This window comes from Malaclemys terrapin, chromosome 13, assembly GCF_027887155.1.
Source record: "Malaclemys terrapin pileata isolate rMalTer1 chromosome 13, rMalTer1.hap1, whole genome shotgun sequence".
In the NCBI taxonomy this organism is placed as follows: Eukaryota; Metazoa; Chordata; order Testudines; family Emydidae; genus Malaclemys; species Malaclemys terrapin.
Genome location: NC_071517.1, coordinates 44,792,975 through 44,813,981, shown reverse-complemented (window position 1 = coordinate 44,813,981; position 21,007 = coordinate 44,792,975). Strand labels below are relative to the sequence as shown.

The 21,007-nt window shown below is 62.6% G+C and overlaps 2 protein-coding genes across 2 annotated transcripts; both read right to left on the bottom strand.

The window, feature by feature from the left end:
• Positions 1–1,110: 1,110 nt before the first annotated feature.
• Positions 1,111–6,820, bottom strand: TCF19 (transcription factor 19). The gene is made up of 3 exons (XM_054047926.1): positions 5,284–6,820; positions 3,374–3,989; positions 1,111–2,641 (listed from the first exon to the last, which is right to left on the bottom strand). The coding sequence occupies exons 1-3, from the start codon at positions 5,555–5,557 to the stop codon at positions 2,407–2,409; spliced, it is 1,125 nt and encodes a 374-aa protein (XP_053903901.1). The 5' UTR covers positions 5,558–6,820; the 3' UTR covers positions 1,111–2,406.
• Positions 6,821–8,120: 1,300 nt separating this feature from the next.
• Positions 8,121–18,882, bottom strand: CCHCR1 (coiled-coil alpha-helical rod protein 1). The gene is made up of 18 exons (XM_054047925.1): positions 18,824–18,882; positions 17,685–17,786; positions 17,110–17,347; positions 16,430–16,982; positions 16,093–16,214; positions 15,891–16,008; positions 15,438–15,548; positions 15,157–15,300; positions 11,774–11,884; positions 11,281–11,387; positions 10,799–10,911; positions 10,380–10,458; positions 9,937–10,061; positions 9,566–9,754; positions 9,090–9,191; positions 8,814–8,965; positions 8,549–8,684; positions 8,121–8,311 (listed from the first exon to the last, which is right to left on the bottom strand). Exons 2-18 carry the CDS (start codon positions 17,752–17,754, stop codon positions 8,190–8,192), a joined length of 2,592 nt encoding a protein of 863 aa, XP_053903900.1. The 5' UTR covers positions 17,755–17,786; positions 18,824–18,882; the 3' UTR covers positions 8,121–8,189.
• Positions 18,883–21,007: the final 2,125 nt, after the last annotated feature.

Below are 21,007 nucleotides of genomic sequence, written 5' to 3'. Positions count from 1 at the left end.
CTGCCCCGTTCCCTGCAGCCCAGTGCCCCCTCCTGCCCCGCCCCCTGCAGCCCAGCACCCCCTGCTGAGCCCCCGCCCCCTGCAGCCCAGCACCCCCTGCTGAGACCCCTCCCCACCCCCTGCAGCCCAGCACCCCCTGCTGAGACCCCTCCCCACCCCCTGCAGCCCAGCACCCCCTGCTGAGCCCCCGCCCCGCCCCCTACAGCCCAGCACCCCCTGCTGAGCCCCCTCCCCACCTCCTGCAGCCCAGATGCACAGAGGTCCATCACTCAGAGCCAGGGACAGCGCCCCCTCTAGTTTCCCAGGCAGAGTTCGCAGTGTGACGGTACCACACCCTGCTGCATGGAGTGAGAGGCAGCGTGTGGCTCCAAGCTCCAGCGGGGAAGCTAAGGTGGGACCCAGAACCCCAGCCGCTGATTCAGGGAGGGGCCTTACCGGGCAGGATTTAATCCCCCAAGGCCACCGGGCCATGGCTACCTCCCCACCCAGGAAACGCCCCACCCTGGGCTAGCGCCGCAGCCCTGACACTGCCTCTTCTCACTGGGGCGGGTGTAACAGGAAAAGACTGAAGCTCAGATCATGGGGACAGCAAGAGAGAGAACCCAGGAGTCCTGGCTCCCAGCCCCCCCGCTCTAACCACTAGGCCCCACTCCCCTCCCCACCTGAACCCGGGCTGGGCAGAGAGCTGCCTGCAGCTTTGGTTTGGTTGTGTAGGACCCGATCCAGGGAAGCGACCGCTGTGGCCAGCAGGGAATGGGCCCGAACTACAGACGACAGAATAAATCCTATTGGGGGGTCTTGGTCTCCCAACTCCCTGCCTCCCGAGCCACACTTCCCCTCTGGGTGTGCACCCCTCGGCTTCTGCCCCCGGGGGGGGGGTCAATTCCCAGGCTTGCAATACCAGCCTCCCGACAGCAGGTGCGCAGTAGCTGAGGAGGGAGCTAGGCACACTCGGCTGCAGCAAATTCAGAGTGGGCGGGAGTTATGCACAAACCATTCGCTGGGGGTTGGTTCTGCGGCGCACATTAGATTGCAATGGGCACAAGTGGAGCAGGAGGGTGGAGAAAAACGAACAGGTGATTGGTTAGAAAACCTTTTTTTTTTTTTTTTTGGTGCCAGAGCAAAAGAAGGAAAAAAATAACCCAGGGGAGAGGTGGATCCGTGTCTCTGCCCATGGCGGGCAGGGGGTGAGGGAGCCATTCACCAGTGCTGTGGGCGGGAAAGGTCCGGTTTAGGAACAGGCTGAAAAATCCAGTGTTTCTGGCCTTTCTGGCGCGTTTTCACTCCCTTCTTTTCTGTCTCCCCTCCCCGGGAAGGAAGAAGGAAGCGGGGAAGCGGCTCCGTGGGCGCCATGGTGATTGGGATTGTTCGCACGGGGAAATCCAGGCACATGGAGAAGCGACGGCTACGGAAAGAAGGAAGGGAATAGGGTGTAAAGGCTGGCAGAGGATTCAATCGCACGGTGTGTGTGTGTGTGTCTTGGATGCCCTCCTGGAGTCCCCGTGGGCGTGGAAACGGCCAGGTCATCTCCTCGTGCGAGGCTGCACAGCGGTCTTGCTTTGTCACGAGGGCTGCGTGTAATCTCTGCGAGTCGTCTGCTTCAATGCTCATGCTGTGCACGACTGCCAAATGCTCTGATGAGGCACCGGGCAAACGCCCAGCCAGATTGGGAGCGATAGCCCGGCACGGTCAGTGTGAGGTGCTGCTCACGTGTCGACGCTCCATTGGCTCTAACCTGCCGGGCACATTTTCACAAGCCATGGCTCACGTGCGCTGGGGCTGGATTGTGGAGCTAGTGTCCCATACAGGGGAAAGGCCCCGTGTCCCATTCCCTGCTCCCCTGCGGGGGGACAGAAATCCCAGCCCAGGGGGATGTGCTCGGCTCCCAGGTTTGCACAATCGTCTTTGCACTTTTGCACAAGTCATGAGCCAGGCATCTCTTGTTTCCATAGCCAGCCATGTGCCCGGCTTACGTTTCTTGCTTCACGCTCCTCAGCTGTTTTCACCCAGTCTCCACTTGGCTGGCATGGTGTCACTAGCCGCTGTGCGGGTGTGCATGTTTTCACCCGCCACTGCCTGTGCGTGCACAATCGCCTGGCACAATTTCACCAGTCATTGCTTGTTTCCCACGATTTCACCAGTCCCTTCTAAGGTGTCATGTTTCACCTGTCACTGCTTGTAAGTGCACAATTGCCTGGCATGGTTTCACCAGCCACTGTCTGCACGCACAATCGCCTGGCACGGTTTAACCAGTCACTGTCTGCACGCACAATTGCCTGGCACGGTTTCACCAGTCACTGTCTGTGCGCTCACAATCGCCTGGCACGGTTTCACCACTCCCTGCCCATCTTGCACAGTCTCCGGTTTCCTGGCCGCCCCGTGCTCCGTTCCCCCCCTGCCCCGCGGCTACGTGCGGCAGCCCCCGCAGCGGAAGTCGGCCTCCTGGACGGCGCTGTAGCTGCAGCCCACGCAGGCCACGTGGAACCAGGCGTCGCAGCCGTCACACTGCACCCACTGCACCGTCTCGTCCTGGGGCAGGTGGCAGCGCGGGGCCGCGCAGGGCTCCGCCGCCAGCAGCGTTTGCGAGAACACCTGGCAGGTGTCACGCAGTGGGTGCTTCCGCGGCCGCCCCCGCCGCTTCCTGCAACGGGACAGGAGAGGTGAGCGATGCCGGGCCTCCCCCTCTAGGGGGCATTGGCTCTGATCCAGCCCCAGGGCGTGGGACTGGCTGGCTCAGGGGGACGGGGAATGGGGTCCAGGGCCTCCCCCTCTAGGGGGCATTGGCTCTGATCCAGCCCCAGGGCGGGGACTGGCTGGCTCAGGGGGACGGGGAATGGGGTCCAGGGCCTGTCCCCGCTAGGGGGTGCTGGCTCTCATCTAGCCCCAGGGTGGGGACTGGCTGGCTCAGGGGGGTGGGGGATGGAACACGGGGCCTGTCCCCTCTAGGGGGTGCTGGCTCTCATCCAGCCCCAGGGTGTGGGACTGGCTGGCTCAGGGGGACGGGGAATGGGGCCCGGGGCCTGTCCCCTCTAGGGGACACTGGCTGGCTCTACTAGCCCCTAGCCCCTCATGTTATCACAGGACCCTACAAGCCAATTGCTGCCTTAATGCTAAACCTGACGGCTCTCCCTTCACCCACATTGGCTCCTGAGAGGTCCTGATGCCAGGCTGAAGCCCCCACACCTTACTATAAGTTTGGGGCCTTTCGTGCACCCAGCTCTGGGGCAGAGCACTGCAGGCAGTGCCAACTATAACACTGGCCAGACAATGATGGCTGAGGGTAGCAGGGCAATCTCCGGCCCTTTCGGGGGAGATGTAGGTGCTGTGATCCTGCCTCCTTCACAGAGCATGCTGGGAAACCGACTCTACTCACCCGCTCGGCGTGACCTGGACCTTCAGTCGCGCGTCCGGCTGCGCCCTGCCGCTCCCCGCCCCCTCCGGCGCCCTCCGCAGCGGGCTTTGGCAGCTGTATCCATCCGGCTCACAAGCCCACTGCTCCTCGTCCAGCCGGGTCACCTCGTCCTCCAGCTCGGGGAGCAGCGTGTGGGCCGACTTCCGACGGCTCCTGGAGGCCCCGGGCCGGGCGGGCGGCTCCGACCTCGGGCCCCGGCTCAGGGTGAACGTCAGCGGCTGCGGCTTCAGCTTGCTGATGCTGCCGATGGAGCTGAGGATCAGGGTGGCCTTGGGGCGGGAGGGGCGGGAGGGCCCCGCGGGCCGGGCTAGCGGCCGGATGCGATGGTTGCCGCCGGGCAGCACGGGTTTGAAGCCGCAGGGGAGCGGCCAGGGGGCCTTGGGGGCCGTGATGGCGGCAAAATCCTGCGGCTGCACCCGCACCTTCTGGAAGAGGAAGCAGAACTCCGAGTCGCCAGGCGGGGGCGCCAGGGCGCAGCCCTCGGGCACGGGGTCCGGGTGGCCGAAGGTGACCAGGTCTCCGTCGCTCAGCTCCAGGCGCCGGCCCCGGGGCACCCGCACCGCGTTGACGTAGGTGCCTGGCGGAGATGGGAAGGAGAGAGCGGGGTGAAGGGGGAGGCCAGGGGTCCCCAGCAGACGTGGGGGTGGGCTAGTGGCCACAGGGGAGCGAGTCCTGCTCACAGGAACCGCCGGGCTCACGGGGGGGACATGCCCAGAGCTTTGGGTCAGGGAATTTTCAGGGGATTTAATTTTAATTAAACAAATAGAGGTAGAAATGGATGGAGAGATGATAGCTATTGGAGGAGAGAGATTAGAGAGATGGGGGTATATGGGGATGGATCGATAGACAGACAGACGTGTATGGGGACAGACAGATGGATAGGTGTGTATGGGGATGGATGGATAGATAGATGGATGTGTATGGGGACAGACGGACAGATAGGTGTGTATGGGGGTAGACAGAGAGACAGGTAGATGTGTATGGGGATGAACAGATTGATAGACAGACAGACAGAGGAGTATGGGGGTGAGGGATATACAGACGGATACCTCAGACCAGTGGTTCTCAACCTATTACCTGTTACCTGGTCCACAGGTTGAGAACCACAACACCCCCCTACCTCCCCGACCACACCCCCACACACACAGACCCTATGCCCAGCACCTCCTGCCCAGAGACTGCTCCACAGAGTGGGGCCAGGAGTGGGGCCCTGGGCAGGGGACTGGGTGGCAGGGACCCCAGATGCTGCTGTGTGGGGCCGGGCAGCAGCCCCAACACTGACCCTGGACCCTGTGGGGCCATCTGGCAGCCCTGGACTCTGTAGGGCTGGGCGGCAGCCCCGGACCCCACGGAGCCAGCTGGCGACCCCGATGCACTGCACCAGACAGCCGGGAGCCTGGACCCAGCACAGCCCGGCAGCTGTGTGTTAACTGGGCCGCATGCAGCCCGTGAGCCCAGAACCGCTGCCTTAGACAGAGGGGAGAACACAGAGAGGGAGAGCGGATTGGTTTTGTGTGTGCGATAACTTGTCCTCTGGGATCTTCTCAGTCGCCAAAACTGACATGCAGCCACCTCTGGGGTGGGGCACGTTTAGCGGCCACCCAGGGACCCTGCACTGGGATGACTGGCCTGGGGCTGAAATGCAGCTGCCTCTGGGGTGAGGCTCGGCGGCTAGCAGCCCTGGGCGAGGCTTTAGACAGGAAGTGAAAAGGGAATCGTCTCTGATGCAAAGTGCAGAGGAAGGAATTAACTGAGCCGGGATCCAAAACAACAGTGTTAAGACATTAGAGCCAGCGTTGACTGCCAGGACAGAGCGCCCCCTGCTGAGCTCCCGCCCCGCTCCCCCCAGCACAGCGCCCCTCAGCCCTCACCGTGGGTGCTGCAGTCCACCAGGCAGACCCGCCACTCCCCAGCGGTGCTGTGCGGGTCCCTCTCGGCGTGGATCTCGGCGTGGACGCGGGACACCAGCCCCGGATTGCGCTCCGACACCAGGGGGACGTCGCAGACCTCGGCCCGGCGCCCCAGCCGGTAGGTGCAGTGCGGCCCGGCTGGCCGGAAGGTGTGCAGGTCCCGGTTCGGGTCATCCCCCGGGCAGGCCGGGCCCATCCGCAGCAGCTGGAAGCAGGGCAGGGCCTCAGACGGCATGGCCGGCTCCCCCTCCCCAGCATTGGGGAGGGAGTGCTGGGAGTCAGGACTCCTGGGTTCTATCCCAGTTCTGGGAGGGGAGTGGGGTCTAGTGGGTTAGAGGAGGCGGGGCTGGGAGCCAGGACTCCTGGGTTCTATTCTTCTGAGCAGTTTACTGGCTGAGACCGGAGCAAGTCATGGTAGCAGTGGCTGGAAATTTACCCAGCTCCTGCCCCAGCCTCTCCTGCCCCGTGTGTGTGTGTGTATGGGGGGGGGGGGAATTAATTCCCTCCCATTACCTCCCTCGTTATCTAGCTGACAACACAACAGCTCACGGCATCGTCTCCCCACCCTGGCTGCTGCTAGAGTGCACTGGCTCCCTGCAGGGGGTGGGGTGACCCTGCTACCGATCCCACCCCCTGGGGGCTCAGGGGAGCCAAAACATGGGGGTCTTGGAGGCTGAGATAGAGTGAGAGCGACAGGTTGGACCTCTCCCCCTTTCCCAGCTCCGGATCCCCTTTGCCTTCCTGTGCAAGGCAGTTCTGGAGCCTGGCAGGGCCCTTTCCCAGCTCTAGACCCTCCGCCCCTGTGCTCTATGGCTCTAGAACCCCCCACGTGTCTCTAGCTGTTCCCTCTGCCCTCAGGATCGAGAACCTCTCACGAACGCCGATCTAGCAAACCTGCCCCACCCCATGGGAAAATGGCTCCAGAACATCGCGTCTCTTGGCAACTAGGCTCCTGCGCAGCCCCAGCCCTTGTCTGACCCCTCCTCTCGGCGCTGGGACTCTAGAACCCTGGTCTCCTAGCAACGCAGCGCTAGAGCGCCCCGGCCCCCAGGGCAGCGAGGCTGGCGGGCATGACCCCTGGTCGCCTTGGCAACAAGGATCTAGAACTTCAGCCGCCTTAGCAACACAGTCCCCTTTGTAACACAGCTCTAGAACCCAGGCCTTGCTGGTAACCGGGTCCCCCGGTGACGTAGCTTCGGGGCCCCGGTCTCCTTGGTAACGGGGTCCCCCCGGTGACGTCGCTCCGGGACCCCGGTTTCCTTGGTAACGGGGTCCCCCCGGTGACGTCGCTCCGGGACCCCGGTCTCCTTGGTAACGGGGTACCACCAATGACGTAGCTCCGAGACTCCGGTCTCCTTGGTAACGGGGCCGCGCCAGTGACGCAGTTCCTGGACCCCGGTCTCCTTGGTAACGGGGTCCCCCCGGTGACGTAGCTCCGGACCCCGGTTTCCCCCTCCCCTTGTCTCGGCCCGGCGCTGAGCGTCCGCCGGCCACAGCCGCTGCCCGGGCTCCCGTGCGGCGCGCGCTGCCTGGGGAGTCGGCCGATGATTGGCCGGGACGGGACGGGTGGGCGCGGCCGCTGCTTCCCATTGGCTCTGGCCTGGGAGGCCGCTCCCTGATTGGCCGGAACCGCGAAATCACGTGGGGAGCGGGCCGGCGGGCGACTCCTGATTGGCCGAAGTTGACAGGAGTGGGGCGGGGCAGAAGCGCGAGCGCCTCAAACTGTGGCGGGCGGTTAGGTGGGCGCGCATGCGCAGGGGGCAGGGGCCCAGGTGGGGGAGGAGCCGGGAGAAAAGGGGCGGAGCTCAGGTGAGGGGCCGGGCCTGGGGTAGGGCTGGCAGGGAAGGAACTGGGAGGGGAGGGGTCCAGGTGAGGGGCTGCGAGGGGCGGGGCCCAGGTGGGGGGAGGGGCGGGGAGGGAAGGAACTGGGAGGGGAGGGGCTGCGAGGGGCGGGGCCCAGGTGGGGGGAGGGGCGGGGAGGGAAGGGGCTGCGAGGGGCGGGGCCCAGGTGGGGGGAGGGGCTGGGAGGGAAGGGCCGTGGAAGGACTCAGGGAGGGGAGGGGCTGAGAGGGGCAGGGCTCAGGCCCAGGTTTTTTTTGGGGGGGGTGTATAGGAAACGGGGAGAGAAGGGACCCGCCCCTCACAAAGGAAACGGGGGGGGTCATTGGGGAGCAGCTGGGCTGGGGGAGGCGGCAGGGGCCCCGTGGCACCGATCCAGCACCCAGGCCCGGCCTGCAGGGAGCCCTGGGCTCAGGCGTCTCCCTGCCCCCCCTGCGGCCCCAGGGGCTAACTTGGGGGAGGGCCCCCCCGTTTCTCCATGGCGAGACCAGCCGGCCGACGCGCAGCCCGTCACATGGGGGGGCCTGGCCTAACATCGGCCCTGCCCCTGCTGGGCAGCATGGGTGGGGGCGGCAGATGTGGTGTGTCCCAACAGCTGGGGGGCACAAGGGGTCAAGGCAACAGCAGGGGGCCAATCATTAAGAAACTTGGGTAATTAACAGCACCTGCTAATGGGGGTGCGTGTGTATGTGTGCATGCAAAATCCATAGGATTTCCCCACACACACCTTGCTGCAAACAAGGTATGTGGGAGCCAGGACTCCTGGGTTCTCTCCCAGCTCTGGGAGGGGAGTGGGGGCTGGGAGCCAGGACTCCTGGGTTCTCTCCCAGCTCTGGGAGGGGAGTGGGGGCTGGGAGCCAGGACTCCTGGGTTCTCTCCCAGCTCTGGGATGGGAGTGGGGTCTAGTGGTTAGAGCGGGGCAGGGCAGGAGACAGCTACAGGAACGTGTTTGTGTTTAATTCAAATGATCTTTATTCCACATCCACGAAAACCAGCCGCCAGACGGGGAGCAGCTCCCCCACCCCCCATCAGGGCGGCCCCTCCTCATACTCGGTGCTGCCTTCCTCCCCCGGCGGTGTCTCCTCGTCCTCCTCCCGCAGGAGGGCCGTGCTGAGGCTCTGCAGGTCGTCCAGCACCGCAGCCAGGGTCTCTGAGGGGAGATCAGCATGGGGGAGATCGTAGCAGGTGAGGGTCGGGGGGCCATAGCCCCGCCTGGGTGGGAATCCTGGAAGGAGGGAGGGGAAGGCGGAGGGGGGGGTCACAGCCCAGGTGGGGCAGGGGGATCTTAGCAGGGAAACTCTAGGGGGGGCCATAGCCCCGGCTGGAGGGACTTGGGTGGGAGGCCTCTGGGTGGGATCCCAGCAGGGGACTGGAGGCAGGTCGGTACCTTTGGAGGGAGGCCGGGCTCCCGGTTTCCCCAGCAGTGGCTGCTGGCTGGTCCCTACTGGCTCCCCTGTGTCCCGCCGGGCCGCCAGCCGGTTCCGCTTGTACTGGGCCAGGAGCCCCTCCTGCCGCAGCGTGGCCTGGGGGGAGAGGCGGGGTCAGGAAGGGGGGTGCGCGTTGCTCCCGGGGGAGCCCAGGCCTGGGACAGCAGGGGCTGCAGACAGGCACTGGGGGGCTCTGGCAGGGGCACCCCCCAAGCCAGCACCTACCATCAGCAGGTTCTTGTCTCTCTCCAGCGCCTGGAGCCGCGTCCCCAGCCGGCCCGTCTCCTCCCGCTTGGCTTCCTCCTGCAGCCGCGCCAGCTCCTGGCTCCTGGCTCTGTCCCGGGCCGCCTGGCGCTCGGCCTGACGCAGGGCCACTACTGCGGGGAGAGGGCGGGTGAGGGGGCGGCGGGGCGGGGGTGAGGGGGCGGCAGGGGAGCCGCGGGGGGAGCCTGGGCTAGCCGGGCGGCAGGAGTGAGGGGCGCTGGCGGGGGCGTCTCTCACCGGCCTTTGTCTGCTCCCTTCGGGCCTCGCTGAGCCGCTGCTCCAGCTCAGAGAGATCCTGACGCAGCCGCGTCTCCACCTCCGTCACCTTCTCCTGTAGGGCTGGGGGGGAACGGGGGAGTTAGCTCTGACTGCCGGGGGAGAGCGCCCCCTTCTGACCCCCACGGCTCCCTGCAGCTGAGGGCCACCTGCTGCCCCCCGTACCCCAGCCCAGCACCCCCTGCCCCGCTCCCCACAGCCCCCCACTGTTCCCCCGCCCCAATCCCTGCAGCATGGTGCCCCCTGCTGACCCACTCCCCACATGGCACCCCCTGTTGATCCCCCCTGCCCCGCAGCCCAGCGCCCCCTGCTGAACCCCCGCCACACTCCCCGTAGCCCGGCACCCACCACCAAGCCCCCACCCCACTCCCCGTAGACTCCCCACAGCATGGCGCCCCCCTCCCCGCCGCATGGCGCCCCCCCAGCCCTCCCCGTACCTCTCTCATATTCAGGCCGCAGCCCAGCCAGTTCCCGTCTCAGCCCCTCAGCCTCCTCCAGGCTCTCCCGCAGCTCCCGCTGCGCCCCTTCCAGCTGCCCCTGCTGCTGCCGCCGCTCCCGCTCCGCCGCCTCCTTCTGCTCCAGCGCCCCCTGCAGGCTCCGCGTCGCCTCCTGCAGCTCCAGCTCCGCTGCGGCCAGATGGGAGACGGGACGGGTTTGTTATTAACCTGCCGGGACCTTGGGCCTCCTCCCTGCACTTCCAGCTGTGGCCAGTAGGGGCCGCACCCTAGCCAGCGGTGGGGAAAGACTGTCGGGTGCGGTTTCACCTGTGCCACCGGCGGCACCGTTGAGCTCAACCCAGCCCACGTACCTTTCTCCCGGGCTTCGGCCACCTGCTGCTCGAGGATCTGGGCCCCCTTCTTCAGCTCGGCCACCAGATGGTCCCGCTCCTGGTGCAGCAGGGCCAGCTCGGCCCGGAGAGCCTCGTGGGACGGGCTGGAAGGGAAGGGGGGAATGAGGGAGTCAGACAGCCCCCTGCAGGAGTCCTGGCTCCCAGCCCCCCTTGCTCTAACCACTGGACCCCACTCCCCTCCCAGAGCCAGGGAGAGAACCCAGGAGTCCTGGCTCCCAGCCCCCCCACTCTAACCACCAGCCCCCAAACCCCTCCCAGAGCTGGGGATAGAACCCAGGAATCCTGGCTCCCAGCCCCCCAGCTCTAACCACTAGACCCCACTCCCTCGTGGCACCCCTATAAGTGCTGTGCCATTGGCTGGTTCCCATCCCCAGGGTGGGGTGGGGCTGGACAGGACTCACCCGTCGTTCTCCGAGCCAGTGGCCTTGGGCTGCTCGTCTCTCTGCAGTCGAGCCAGGGCCACTTTACGAGACACCAGCCCTGCAACCGCACAGATGTAGAGTTATGGCTCAGAGATGCAGCCAGCTCTGGGGCGGGGCGGCTGGGAACAGCCCCACAGGGATGCTGCAGGGGATGGCCCATCTGGCGCTGAAATGCAGCCACCTCTGGGGTAGAGTGGCTGGGCAACAGCCGCACAGTGACGCTGCTCAAAAGTTTGGGACAGGAAGTGAAGAGGGATCATGTATCCTATTGAGACCCACAGAAGATGTGATCCAGGACACCGGGCTGGATAGGCCCGTAGGTCTGCCCTGGGGCAGGCGGGATACCGGGGTAGATGGGCCCATCGGTCGGATTCACTGCTCCGGTTCGTCCCTCTCACCTTGGATGGTGTCGACTCTCTTGGCGGCGAAGGTGACTCGGTTTCCCAGTCCCGCCAGGTTCGATGCGGCCGCCTTCAGCTCCGCCTCCTGCCCACCAACCTGCTGATGGAGCCTGTGGACAGGACAAGACCGAGGGTCAGAGGGCATGACCTCCACATCCTGACCAATCACACACTTGGCCTCCCACCCGCCGGGCCTGCGACCCCAGAATGGGAGGAGGAGGGAACAGTCGAGGTTGTGACCTCAATCACACCAGCCCCAGCTGCTGATGGTCCACAGATGCCAAAACACTGCAGCAAAGGATTCTGGGTAGCAGGGGTGTGGCGGGAGCAGCTGGCTATAAGGTCATGCTAATGGGGGGACAAGATCAGAGCCAGGGATCCTTGGTGGGGCCAGATCGAAGCCGGTGCCCCCTAGAAGGGCAAGGCCTCTATTCCCCGGGCCCCCCCCGTTTGTCTGCAGAGCGCCCCCCCAGTGGTACCTCCTCACGATCTCCACAAGACCCCGCAAGGCGCCCTCGGCCGCTTCTGCCCGGCGCTGGAGACGCTGCCCTGAGTCCTCTCGGTGGGACAGCTCAGCCCGGAGCGTCTGCAAGGGAGCAGAGCGCCAGTCCCAGCCAGCGCCTGCCCCAGGGTGCCATTCCCCACCCCCCTGAATCAGCCAGTCCCTGACCTGGGGTGCCACCCCCCACCCCCCGAGCCAGCCAGTCCCTGCCCCAGGGGTGCCATTCCCCCACCTCTCTGAGCCAGCCAGTGCCCTCCCCGGGTGCTATCCCCCACCTCCTGAACCAGCCAGTGCCCGTCCCAGGGTGCCATTTCCTGCCCCATGTCCCATTCCCTGCCCCCCAGAGCACGCTCCAGGGTGCCATCCCCCACCCCCCTCAGCCAGCCAGTCCCTGCCCTGGGGCCGGATGGGAGCCGGCGCCCCCTAGAGGGGAAAAGCCCCATTCCCGCACCCTGGAGCCAGGCCCGAACCTCGCTGTTCACTCGTTCCATGTCGGCCTCAGCAGTCTTATCCTGAAGACTGTGAAGCAGCAGCGCCACCTTCTGGTCCCTCGACTCCACTTCGCCCTGCAGCTCTGAGACCTAGAGCGAGAGCGTGGGGGATTGAACTACTCTGGGGGGGTCCTGCGGACGTGCCCAATCCCTCGGTCTCGCAGAATTTTGTATTTTCCCGCACAAAAAACATTTTGCCTAAGAAGCGCTGCAGTTTTGCCTTTTGCCCACCAGAGGGCGCTGTGGCACCAGACCAGCTGGTTTCCTGAGTCTTTGGAAGTGGAAGGCAGGTTGGGTGAAAGTGACCATGAAATGGAAGAGTTCATGATTCTAAGGAACGGTAGGAGGGACAACAGCACAATAAGACAATGGATTTTGAGACGGCGACTTCGGCAAACTCAGGGAGTTGGTAGGTAAGATCCCATGGGAAGCAACTCTAAGGGGAAAAACAATTGAAGACAGCTGGCAGTTTTTCAGAGACATTATTAAGGGCACAAGAGCAAACTATCCCACTGCGTAGGAAAGATAGGAAGTCTGGCAAGAGACCACCCTGGCTTAACCAGGAGATCTTCAGTGATCTAAAAATCAAAAAAGAGTCCTACAAAAAGTGGAAACTAGGTCAAATTACAAAGGCTGAATATAAACAAGTAACACAAGTCTGTAGGGACAAAATTAGAAAGGCCGAGGCACAAAACCAGAACAAACTAGCTAGAGACATAAAGGTAACAAGAAAATAGTCTACAAATACATTTGAATCAAGAGGAAGACCAAGGACAGGGTAGGCCCATTACTCAATGAGGGGGGGAAATAATAACAAAGTGTGGAAATGGCAGAGGTGCTTAATGACTTCTTTGTTTCGGTTTTCACCAAGAAGGTTGGTGATGATTGGACGTCTAACATAGTGAATGTCAGTGAAAATGAGGTAGGATCAGGGGCTAAAATAGGGAAAGAACAAGTTAAAAATTACTTGGACAAATTAGATGTCTTCAAGTCACCAGGGCCTGATGAAATACCTCCTAGGATACTCAAGGAGCTGACTGAGGAAATATCTGAGCCATTAGCTATTATCTTTGAAAAGTCATGGAAGACGGGAGACATTCCAGAAGACTGGAAAAGGGCAAATCTAGTGCCCATCTATAAAAAGGGAAATAAGGACAACCTGGGGAATTACAGCTTAACTCTGTACCTGGAAAGATAATGGAGCAAATAACTAAGCAATCAATTTGCAAACATCTTGAAGATAATAAGGTGATAAGTAACAGTCAGCCTGGATTTGTCAAGAACAAATCGTGTCAAACCAACCTGATGGCTCGTTACCCTGTCAAAGAAAGTTTGTGGATGGGGGGGGAAGTAGTAGACGGAGAATATAGCTTTTGATACTGTCTTGCATGACCTTCTCATAAACAAACTACGGAAATACAACCTAGATGGAGCTACTATAAGGTGGGTGCAGAACTGGTTGGAAAACCATTCCCAGAGAGAAATCATCAGTGGTTCACAGCATGCTGGAAGGGCATAACGAGTGGGATTCCACAGGGATCAGTTCTGGGTCCCGTTCTTTTCAATGTCTTCATCAACGATTTAGATAATGGCATAGAGAGCACACTTATAAAGTTTGTGGACGATACCAAGCTGGGAGGGGTTGCAAGTGCTTTGGAGGACAGGATGAGAATTCAAAATGATCTGGACAAACTGGAGAAATGGTCTGAGGAAAATAGGATGAAATTCAATAAGGACAAATGCAAAGTCCTCCACTTAGGAAGGAATCAGTTGCACACATACAGAATGGGAAATGACTGTCTAGGAAGGAGTACTGAGGAAAGGGATCTGGGGGTTATAGTGAATCACATGCTAAATATGAGTCAACAGTGTAACACTATTGCAAAAAAAGCGAACATCATTCTGGGATGTATTAACAGGTGTGTTGTAAGCAAGACACGAGAAGTCATTCTTCTGTTCTACTCCGCGCTGATTAGGCCTCAACTGGAGTATTGTGTCTGGTTCTGGGCGCCACATTTCAGGAAAGATGTGGACAAATAGGAGAAAGTCCAGAGAAGAGCAACAAAAATGATGAAAGGTCTAGAAAACATGACCTATGAGGCAAGATTGAAAAAACTGGGTCTATTTAGTATGGAAAAGAGAAGACTGAGAGGGGACATGATAACCGTTTTCAAGTACATAAAAGGTTGTTACAAGGAGGAGGGAGAAGAATTGTTCTTAACCTCTGAGGATAGGACAAGAAGCAATGGGCTTAAATTGCAGCAAGGGAGGTTTAGGTTGGACATTAGGAAAAACTTCCTAACTGTCAGGGTGGTGAAGCACTGGAATAAATTGCCAAGGGAGGTTGTGGAATCTCCATCACTGGGGATTTTTAAGAGCAGGTCAGACAAACACCTGTCAGGGATGGCCTAGATAATACTTAGTCCTGCCATGAGTGCAGGGGACAGGACTAGGTGACCTCTCGAGGTCCCGTCCAGTCCCATGATTCTATGCTGCGTTCTAGCGCCACAGCGCCCTCTGGTGGGAAAAAAGCAGAACTGCAGCACTTCTTAGGCAAAATGTATTTTATGACAGAAAAAACAAAATTCGATGCCCAGTTCTGCAGAATTCCCCTGGAGTGGAGTTGATCACAGCACCCTGCCAGCAGAGCCAGGTTAGGACAGAGCGGGGCACACAGGGCTACTGGGGGGGTCACAGACTGGGGTTCAGAATGGCTAGTGGGGGGCACAGACTGAGGCATGGGATGACAGCTTTGAGCCTGGGGACGGGGGGCTGCAGAGACCCATGGGATGCGGGGTGCAGGGACACGGGCAGATGTGCCTGACTGAATGGGAGAGGCTCGGGGTCAGCCAGGGTCTGCATGGGGGAGTCTTCCCAACTCCCTAACAATCCCCCCCCCCCCCCCAAGAAAAACCTCCCACCTACACCCAACACCCTCCTGGCTCCTTCCCTCTTCCTCAGCTCCTCCGTTACCCCTGACTCCCCCAGGCGTTTGCCCTGCTTCTGACGGGGGTAGGAAATACAGCTCTGTAGAGTCATTTAGAAGAATCAAACCAAGTTGTGTATGAATACGCCTCGTAAGGAATCTATTTGTCAAAACAAATGACCAGCATCTTTTTTGCTTGGGTCTGTATTGTTACCGACATACTCGCTGACGGATAGTTTGAAATAAATGACCAAAATAATTGTAACTGCCATGATTCTATTGTGTTATTTTGACAAATCAAATACGCAGAATTTGGGAGAATTTTCAAACATTGTGTGCAGAATTTTACATTTTTTGGCGCAGAATTCTCCCAGTATAGAACCCAGGAGTCCGGGCTCCCAGCACTAGACCCCGCTCCCCTCCAGCAGGCCCTCACCTTCCTCTGGAGCAGGTTGGTGGCGTCCACGTGGCCGAGCTCCTGGGATCTGAGCTGCACCATGAGGGCAAAGACCTTCTCCCGCCAGCGGCTCAGCAGGGACTGACTCTTCTGGGCCGGCTCGGGCTGCAGGGGGTCACAGGGCTGGAGGGAGACATTGGGTCAACACCAGGCTACAGCGCAGCCCCCCACAGCACAGCCCCCCCTAGAGCCGCCCTGGGGAACTGGGCCAGCCCTGGGTGCCAGGGGAGAGCGACCCAGCGGTGCCAGGGAGCCGTTACCTTCCTGGTCAGCTCCAGCTCCTGCAGGGCCAGGATGTCGCTGAGCGAGGCCAGTCTGAGCTGCAGCAGCTCCGCCGTCGTCCTCAGGGCGTCGCGCTCCCCTTCTAGGCGCTGGGGGTGAGGGGAGGGTGTGAGCGCCCCCGGCTGGGGATCAGTCTTGTCCCTGTGTGTGCCAGTGCCCCCTGCTGGGGGATCAGTCCTGTCCCCATGTGTGTCAGCGCCTCCTGGTGAGAGGGGATCAGTCCTGTCCCCCCCCATGTGTGTCAGCGCCCCCTGCTGGGGGATCAGTCCTGTCCCCCCCATGTGTGTCAGCGCCCCCTGCTGGGGGGATCGGTCCTGTCTCCCCCATGTGTGTCAGCGCCCCCTGATGAGAGGGGATCAGTCCTGCTCCCTGCAGGATGCAATAGGAACGGCCCATGTGTAGCTCGCCCCTCCAGAGCCCCCCCTCCTCACCTGCACCTGGCCGAGCAGCTGCTGCCTCTCGGGGCCCAGCCCGCTCCCCTGCTCCCCCACGTAGGTCCGCAGCTGCTGCAGCAGGGCCTGCTGGGAGGCCAGCTCCGCCTGGGCCGTGCTGCGGGGGGAGAAAACAGGGGGTTGACACATGGGGACGGGGGCTTCCTGCCTCCAGGGGGCGCCACCCCGCAGCCATTCCTACCTGAGCTGCTCCTGCAGGCTCTGGCGCTCCCGTCCCCTCGCCTCCAGCTCCTGCTCCAGCTGCAGGGCCCGCTGCCGCAGGGAGCCCACTTCAGCCCCATGAGCCACGCAGAGACGGGAGAGCTGGGTGGGAGAGAGGGACCTGGGTAGGAAGAGAACCCAGGAGTCCTGGCTCCCAGTTCCCCTGCTCTACCCACCAGACCCCACTCCCCTACCAGAGCTGGGATAGAACCCAGGAGTCCTGGCTCCCAGCCCCACCTGCTCTACCCACCAGACCCCATTCCCCTCCCAGTGCTGGGATAGAACCCAGGAGTCCTGGCTCCCAGCCCCCCACTCACCTCAGCCTGGTGCTCCCCCAGCGCCCCCTGCAGGCGCTCTGTCGCCCTCTGGGTCTGGGCCTTCCCTTCCTCCAGCACCGCCTGCAGCTCCCCCCGCGCCACCGCCAGCTCCTGCTGGTGTTGCTCAGCGGCCACTTCTAGCTCCGCCCTCAGGGCATCAGCTTCTGCTTGGCCACGCCTCCTCTGCTCCTCTAGCTCCGCCCTCAGGGCATTAGTTTCCGTTTGGCCACGCCTCCTCAGCTCTTCCAACTCCGCCTTCAGGGCAGTAACTTCTGCCTGGCCACGCCTCTTCTGCTCCTCTAGCTCTGCCCTCAGGGCCTCGCCCTCAGCCTGGCTCCTCCCCCTCAGCTGCTCCAGCTCCCCCTGCAGACAGGCCACGGTGCTTTCCCTGGCAGTCACTATGGCCTCCTGCTGGAGGGCGGCAGCTCGGAGCCCAGCTAGCTCCGCCTCCAGCCGCTGGATCTCGTGGAGCTGGTGGGAAATGAGCTCGGCCTGCTGGGATATGGCCAGGGTGTGACGGGCAGCGGGGGGCTCCGCCTCCCTGTCCAGGGACCTGCAGGGGAGGGAGAGATGGACGTGGGGCCTTTCACCTCTAGGGGACTGGCTCCGATCCTGCTGCTGGAGGGCGGGGGAGAGACTGGCTGGCTCAAGGGGGTGGGGAATGGGATACGGCCTTTTACCTGGTCCTGGCTCCAGGCTCCTCCGTTTCCACTCCTGCCCTCCCCCTGGGTGCCCTGGTGCCCTCTGCTGCCCATCTGTGCAGCTCATCTCGGAGGCACTGGTTCTCCTGCCTCAGGTCCGTGAGCTCCTGGGGCTGCCAGCAGGGCGGCCCGGCCCTCCAGGGCGCCGTTCCAGAAGCAGCCAGAGGAGGTGCCGACCGGCTCTGGAAATGGGAGGGAGGGATCAGCCCCCTAGGACCTATGGGAGAAATGACGCGGAATGGGACCCAGGCGTCCGGAATGGCAATGCATGGGGCTCATTCCTATGGTGCTAGAGATGGGGAATGGGACCCAGGTGTCCGGAATGGCAATGCATGGGGCTCATCCCTACGGTGCTGGAGATGGGGAATGGGACCCAGGCGTTCGGAATGGCAATGCATGGGGCTCATTCTTAGGATGCTGGAGATGGGGGATGGGACCCAGGCATCCAGGATGACAATGCATGGGGCTCGCCAGGACATGGAATGGAACCCAGGCGTCCGGGACGGCAGCGTGTGGTGCTGGGCTGAGGGGACTCTCAGAGCTGTGGATGTTACCGGGAGGTCTGGGGGCTCCGAAGGCAGCTGGTGGGTCCAGGTGACCCCTGGATTCTTCCCTCTTGTCCATTGTCCCACGGGCGGCCGGACGACTCCCCGTCCCTAGAGGGGAACAGACCGGCTCGTCTCTCTCCCCCGGCCACGTGCCACCAGGCGGCTGCTGCAGCCAGGGGACTTATGATAGACCCTACAAAAACATCCCGAGCTGCCACACAGCACCTAGCAAGGCAGATCCCCCCCATTCCCATCCCCCACAGTCCCCCCCCGCGCGGGGCACGTCGGGAGTCTGGTCCCCCTCTTGCACGCGCGGGGCACGCCGGGAGGCTGGTTCCCCCCCCCCACGCGCGGGGCACGCCGGGAGGCTGGTTCCCTCCCCCCTCGCGCGGGGCACGCCGGGAGTCTGGTTCACCCCCCTCCCCCCACGCGCGGGGCACGTCGGGAGTCTGGTCCCCCTCCTGCACGCGCGGGGCACGCCGGGAGTCTGGTTCCTCCCCCACGCGCGGGGCACGCCGGGAGGCTGGTTCCCTCCCCCCCCCACGCGCGGGGCACGCCGGGAGGCTGGTTCCCCCCCCCCCCCCCCACACACACACACACGCGCGCGGGGCACGCCGGAGGTTGGTCCCACTCCTGCACGCGCGGGGCACGCCGGGAGTCTGGTCCCCCCCCCCACGCGCGGGGCACGCCGGGAGTCTGTTCCCCCCCCCCCACGCGCGGGGCACGCCGGGAGTCTGTTCCCCCCCCCCCACGCGCGGGGCACGCCGGGAGTCTGGTTCCTCCCCCACGCGCGGGGCACGCCGGGAGGCTGGTTCCCTCCCCCCCCCACGCGCGGGGCACGCCGGGAGTCTGGTTCCTCCCCCCCCCCCACGCGCGGGGCACGCCGGGAGGCTGGTTTCTCCCCCCCCCACGCGCGAGGCACGCCGGGAGGCTGGTTCCCCCCCCCCCTCGCGCGGGGCACGCCGGGAGTCTGGTTCCTCCCCCCCCCCCACGCGCGGGGCACGCCGGGAGGCTGGTCCCCCCCCACGCGCGAGGCACGCCGGGAGGCTGGTTCCCCCCCCCCCCTCGCGCGGGGCACGCCGGGAGGCTGGTTCCCCCCCCCCCCTCGCGCGGGGCACGCCGGGAGTCTGGTCCGGGTTCCACACCTGTCCACACCCGACTTGCTCCAGCTCCCCACTCCCGGCTGCGGGGAAACCTCGCGAGACCAACAGCCCCCCCTCGCGCCACGGGCCCGCGGGAACCCGAACGAGCCAATCAGCGGACAGGGGGCGGGGTCATAGCGAGGCTCGCCCCTTTCCCCTAACTAACCAATCCGCGTCGAGGGGAGGAGTCAGCGGGGGGGACGTACGCCCTCAGGCAGCAGTGACCAATCAGCGGGGAGAACGGGAGCCAGCGTCTCCGCCCCCAGGCAGCGCTGACCAATCACAGCTGTAGGAGGCCAGGGCGGAGGATTGAGGAGGAGCTGGGGGCCGGGGTCCTTGCCGCAAGCCTGGGGCTGGGGGCGCCTGTATTTGCCGATAAGTAACTCTAGCGCTTACCTGCATTGGCCCATTGGGTTTGTCTACATGGAGAGCTGCTCCGGTTTAATTAAACCAGATTAACCCTCTAGGTGGATGCCCTTAATGCAGCTGGAATGGGTTATTCCAGTTTAGTTTCGCTCTATGTTCATTTCCACTCAGAGTTATACTAAACTGGAATAAACCACACAACAGGGTAAGGATGTCCACATGGGTGGGTGGGGGGCTTGATCTGAATTAACTAATCCAGTTTCAGCAGGCAATCAGCCATGCAACGCAGTCCCGGCTCCCTGGAGGCGCTGAGCTGTATCCAAAGCAGATGGAAACACCACGTGGAGGAGTCTCTTCCCTGCCGCTCTCTCTGTGGGGCCGACTCAATAAAACTCCGCTTGCAATGAACCCAGGCGTCCTGTGATTCTTCCCCCTGGGTGAGCTGGGTCAAAACTGTAGACAGCCCCTCTGCAGACCCACCAGCCAGCCGAGCTCTGGGCGAGACCAGTAGCCAGCGTCTGCTGAAGTGGATTCACTCCTGTTAGCTTGTGACGCCTTCTGGTGTCTAAACCATCCCCTCTGGTTGCTCCTCCCTTAAACCTCATCCCCCAGGGGGCTCATGCCCCACGGAGACCCAGCTTCAAACCCCCTCACCTCCTGCCCAGATCCAGACCCCTGAGGAGCTCATCCTTTAGCCTGGAGGCCTGTGTGTCTCCCCGCCAGAGCGGGGGCAGCCTGGATGGGGCAAAGTGTCCCGCTCCTGTTGCACACCCAGCCCCCTTGCCCCATGGGGGGGTCACTTTCCACGGCCCCCTCAGTCCTCGGCTGCTCTGCGGGGGCTGCCGGCCAAGGGGCCCGGTTCTGATTAGTGCCCATGGCTGGTAGAGTTTGAGTTGTGCGGGTGCTGCCTTCCTGGGAGCCAGTCCGGGGCCACTTCACATGGGAGACAACCAGTGATCAGACCCAGCAGCACCAACCTGGGCTGGATGGGAGCTGGCGCCCCCTAGAGGGGACAGGCCCCATTCCCCGCCCCCTTGAGCCAGCCAGTCTCTGCCCTGGGGCCAGACGGGAGCCAGGGCCTCCTAGAGGGAACAGGCCCCATGTCCCATTCTCTAATACCAGTAAAAGCCCAGGACACAAAACAAAACCCTCTACCCACGTAACAAAAGCCAGAAGGTCTAGAGATGGTGCTTGGTCCTGCCCTGAGTGCAGGGGACTGGACTTGATGACCTCTCAAGGTCCCTTCCAGTCCTGTGATTCTGATGTGTTTTCTCCTGCCTGTTCCCCTGGTCTCTGGCACTGCATCAGGCAGGAAGCTCAGACACGCCTGAGGATCTTGCTAGCTGCAGCTGACCTCTCTTCGTGGCCGATCCCGCTCTGCAGGGCCAACTCTGACTCGGGCTCATAGTTCATCGTGGCAGGAAAGATCCCAGCGCCCGCTCACGGGAATAAGAGAAATAGAGCTCTCAGTGTATAGACAGAACTGCCCGAAGATCGGGGGCTCCATTATTGTCATTAAAGCAGCTTTTATTTTGCAGTAAAAAGAGTTTAACTCATTAACAGCCATGCACAAGTGCATGGGAAGCAAACCCACAGCACACCAGGAAAATGCAGGGGGGGGGGGGGGGCGCAGCGGGAGAGGAGCAGGATGTTTATTATCAAGGGAAGAAACCAGCCTTAGGAAAAGCCCCCTCCCACCTCCCAACTTGAACTTTCCAACTTCCTCGCATAGCGAGCCGAGTTCCCAGGCGTAACACTGCACCGAGATCCTTTGGGCATTAGCAGAACACACCCCCAGTGCAGATCTACACAGGGGACGGG

Bases quoted from the DNA above. Each gene is read 5' to 3' on its own strand.
- TCF19 (XM_054047926.1), bottom strand. From the start codon at position 5,557: ATGCCGTCTGAGGCCCTGCCCTGCTTCCAGCTGCTGCGGATGGGCCCG. The intron at 3,990-5,283 runs GTGAGGGCTGAG...CATCTCCGCCAG, and splicing joins GGTGGACTGCAGCACCCACG to GCACCTACGTCAACGCGGTG. The intron at 2,642-3,373 runs GTGAGTAGAGTC...GTCCCGTTGCAG, and splicing joins GTCCAGGTCACGCCGAGCGG to GAAGCGGCGGGGGCGGCCGC.
- CCHCR1 (XM_054047925.1), bottom strand. From the start codon at position 17,754: ATGGACAAGAGGGAAGAATCCAGGGGTCACCTGGACCCACCAGCTGCC. The intron at 10,459-10,798 runs GTGAGAGGGACG...GTGCGGTTGCAG, and splicing joins GAGAGTCGACACCATCCAAG to GGCTGGTGTCTCGTAAAGTG. The intron at 8,312-8,548 runs GTACCGACCTGC...ATCTCCCCTCAG, and splicing joins AGCCCGGCCTCCCTCCAAAG to AGACCCTGGCTGCGGTGCTG.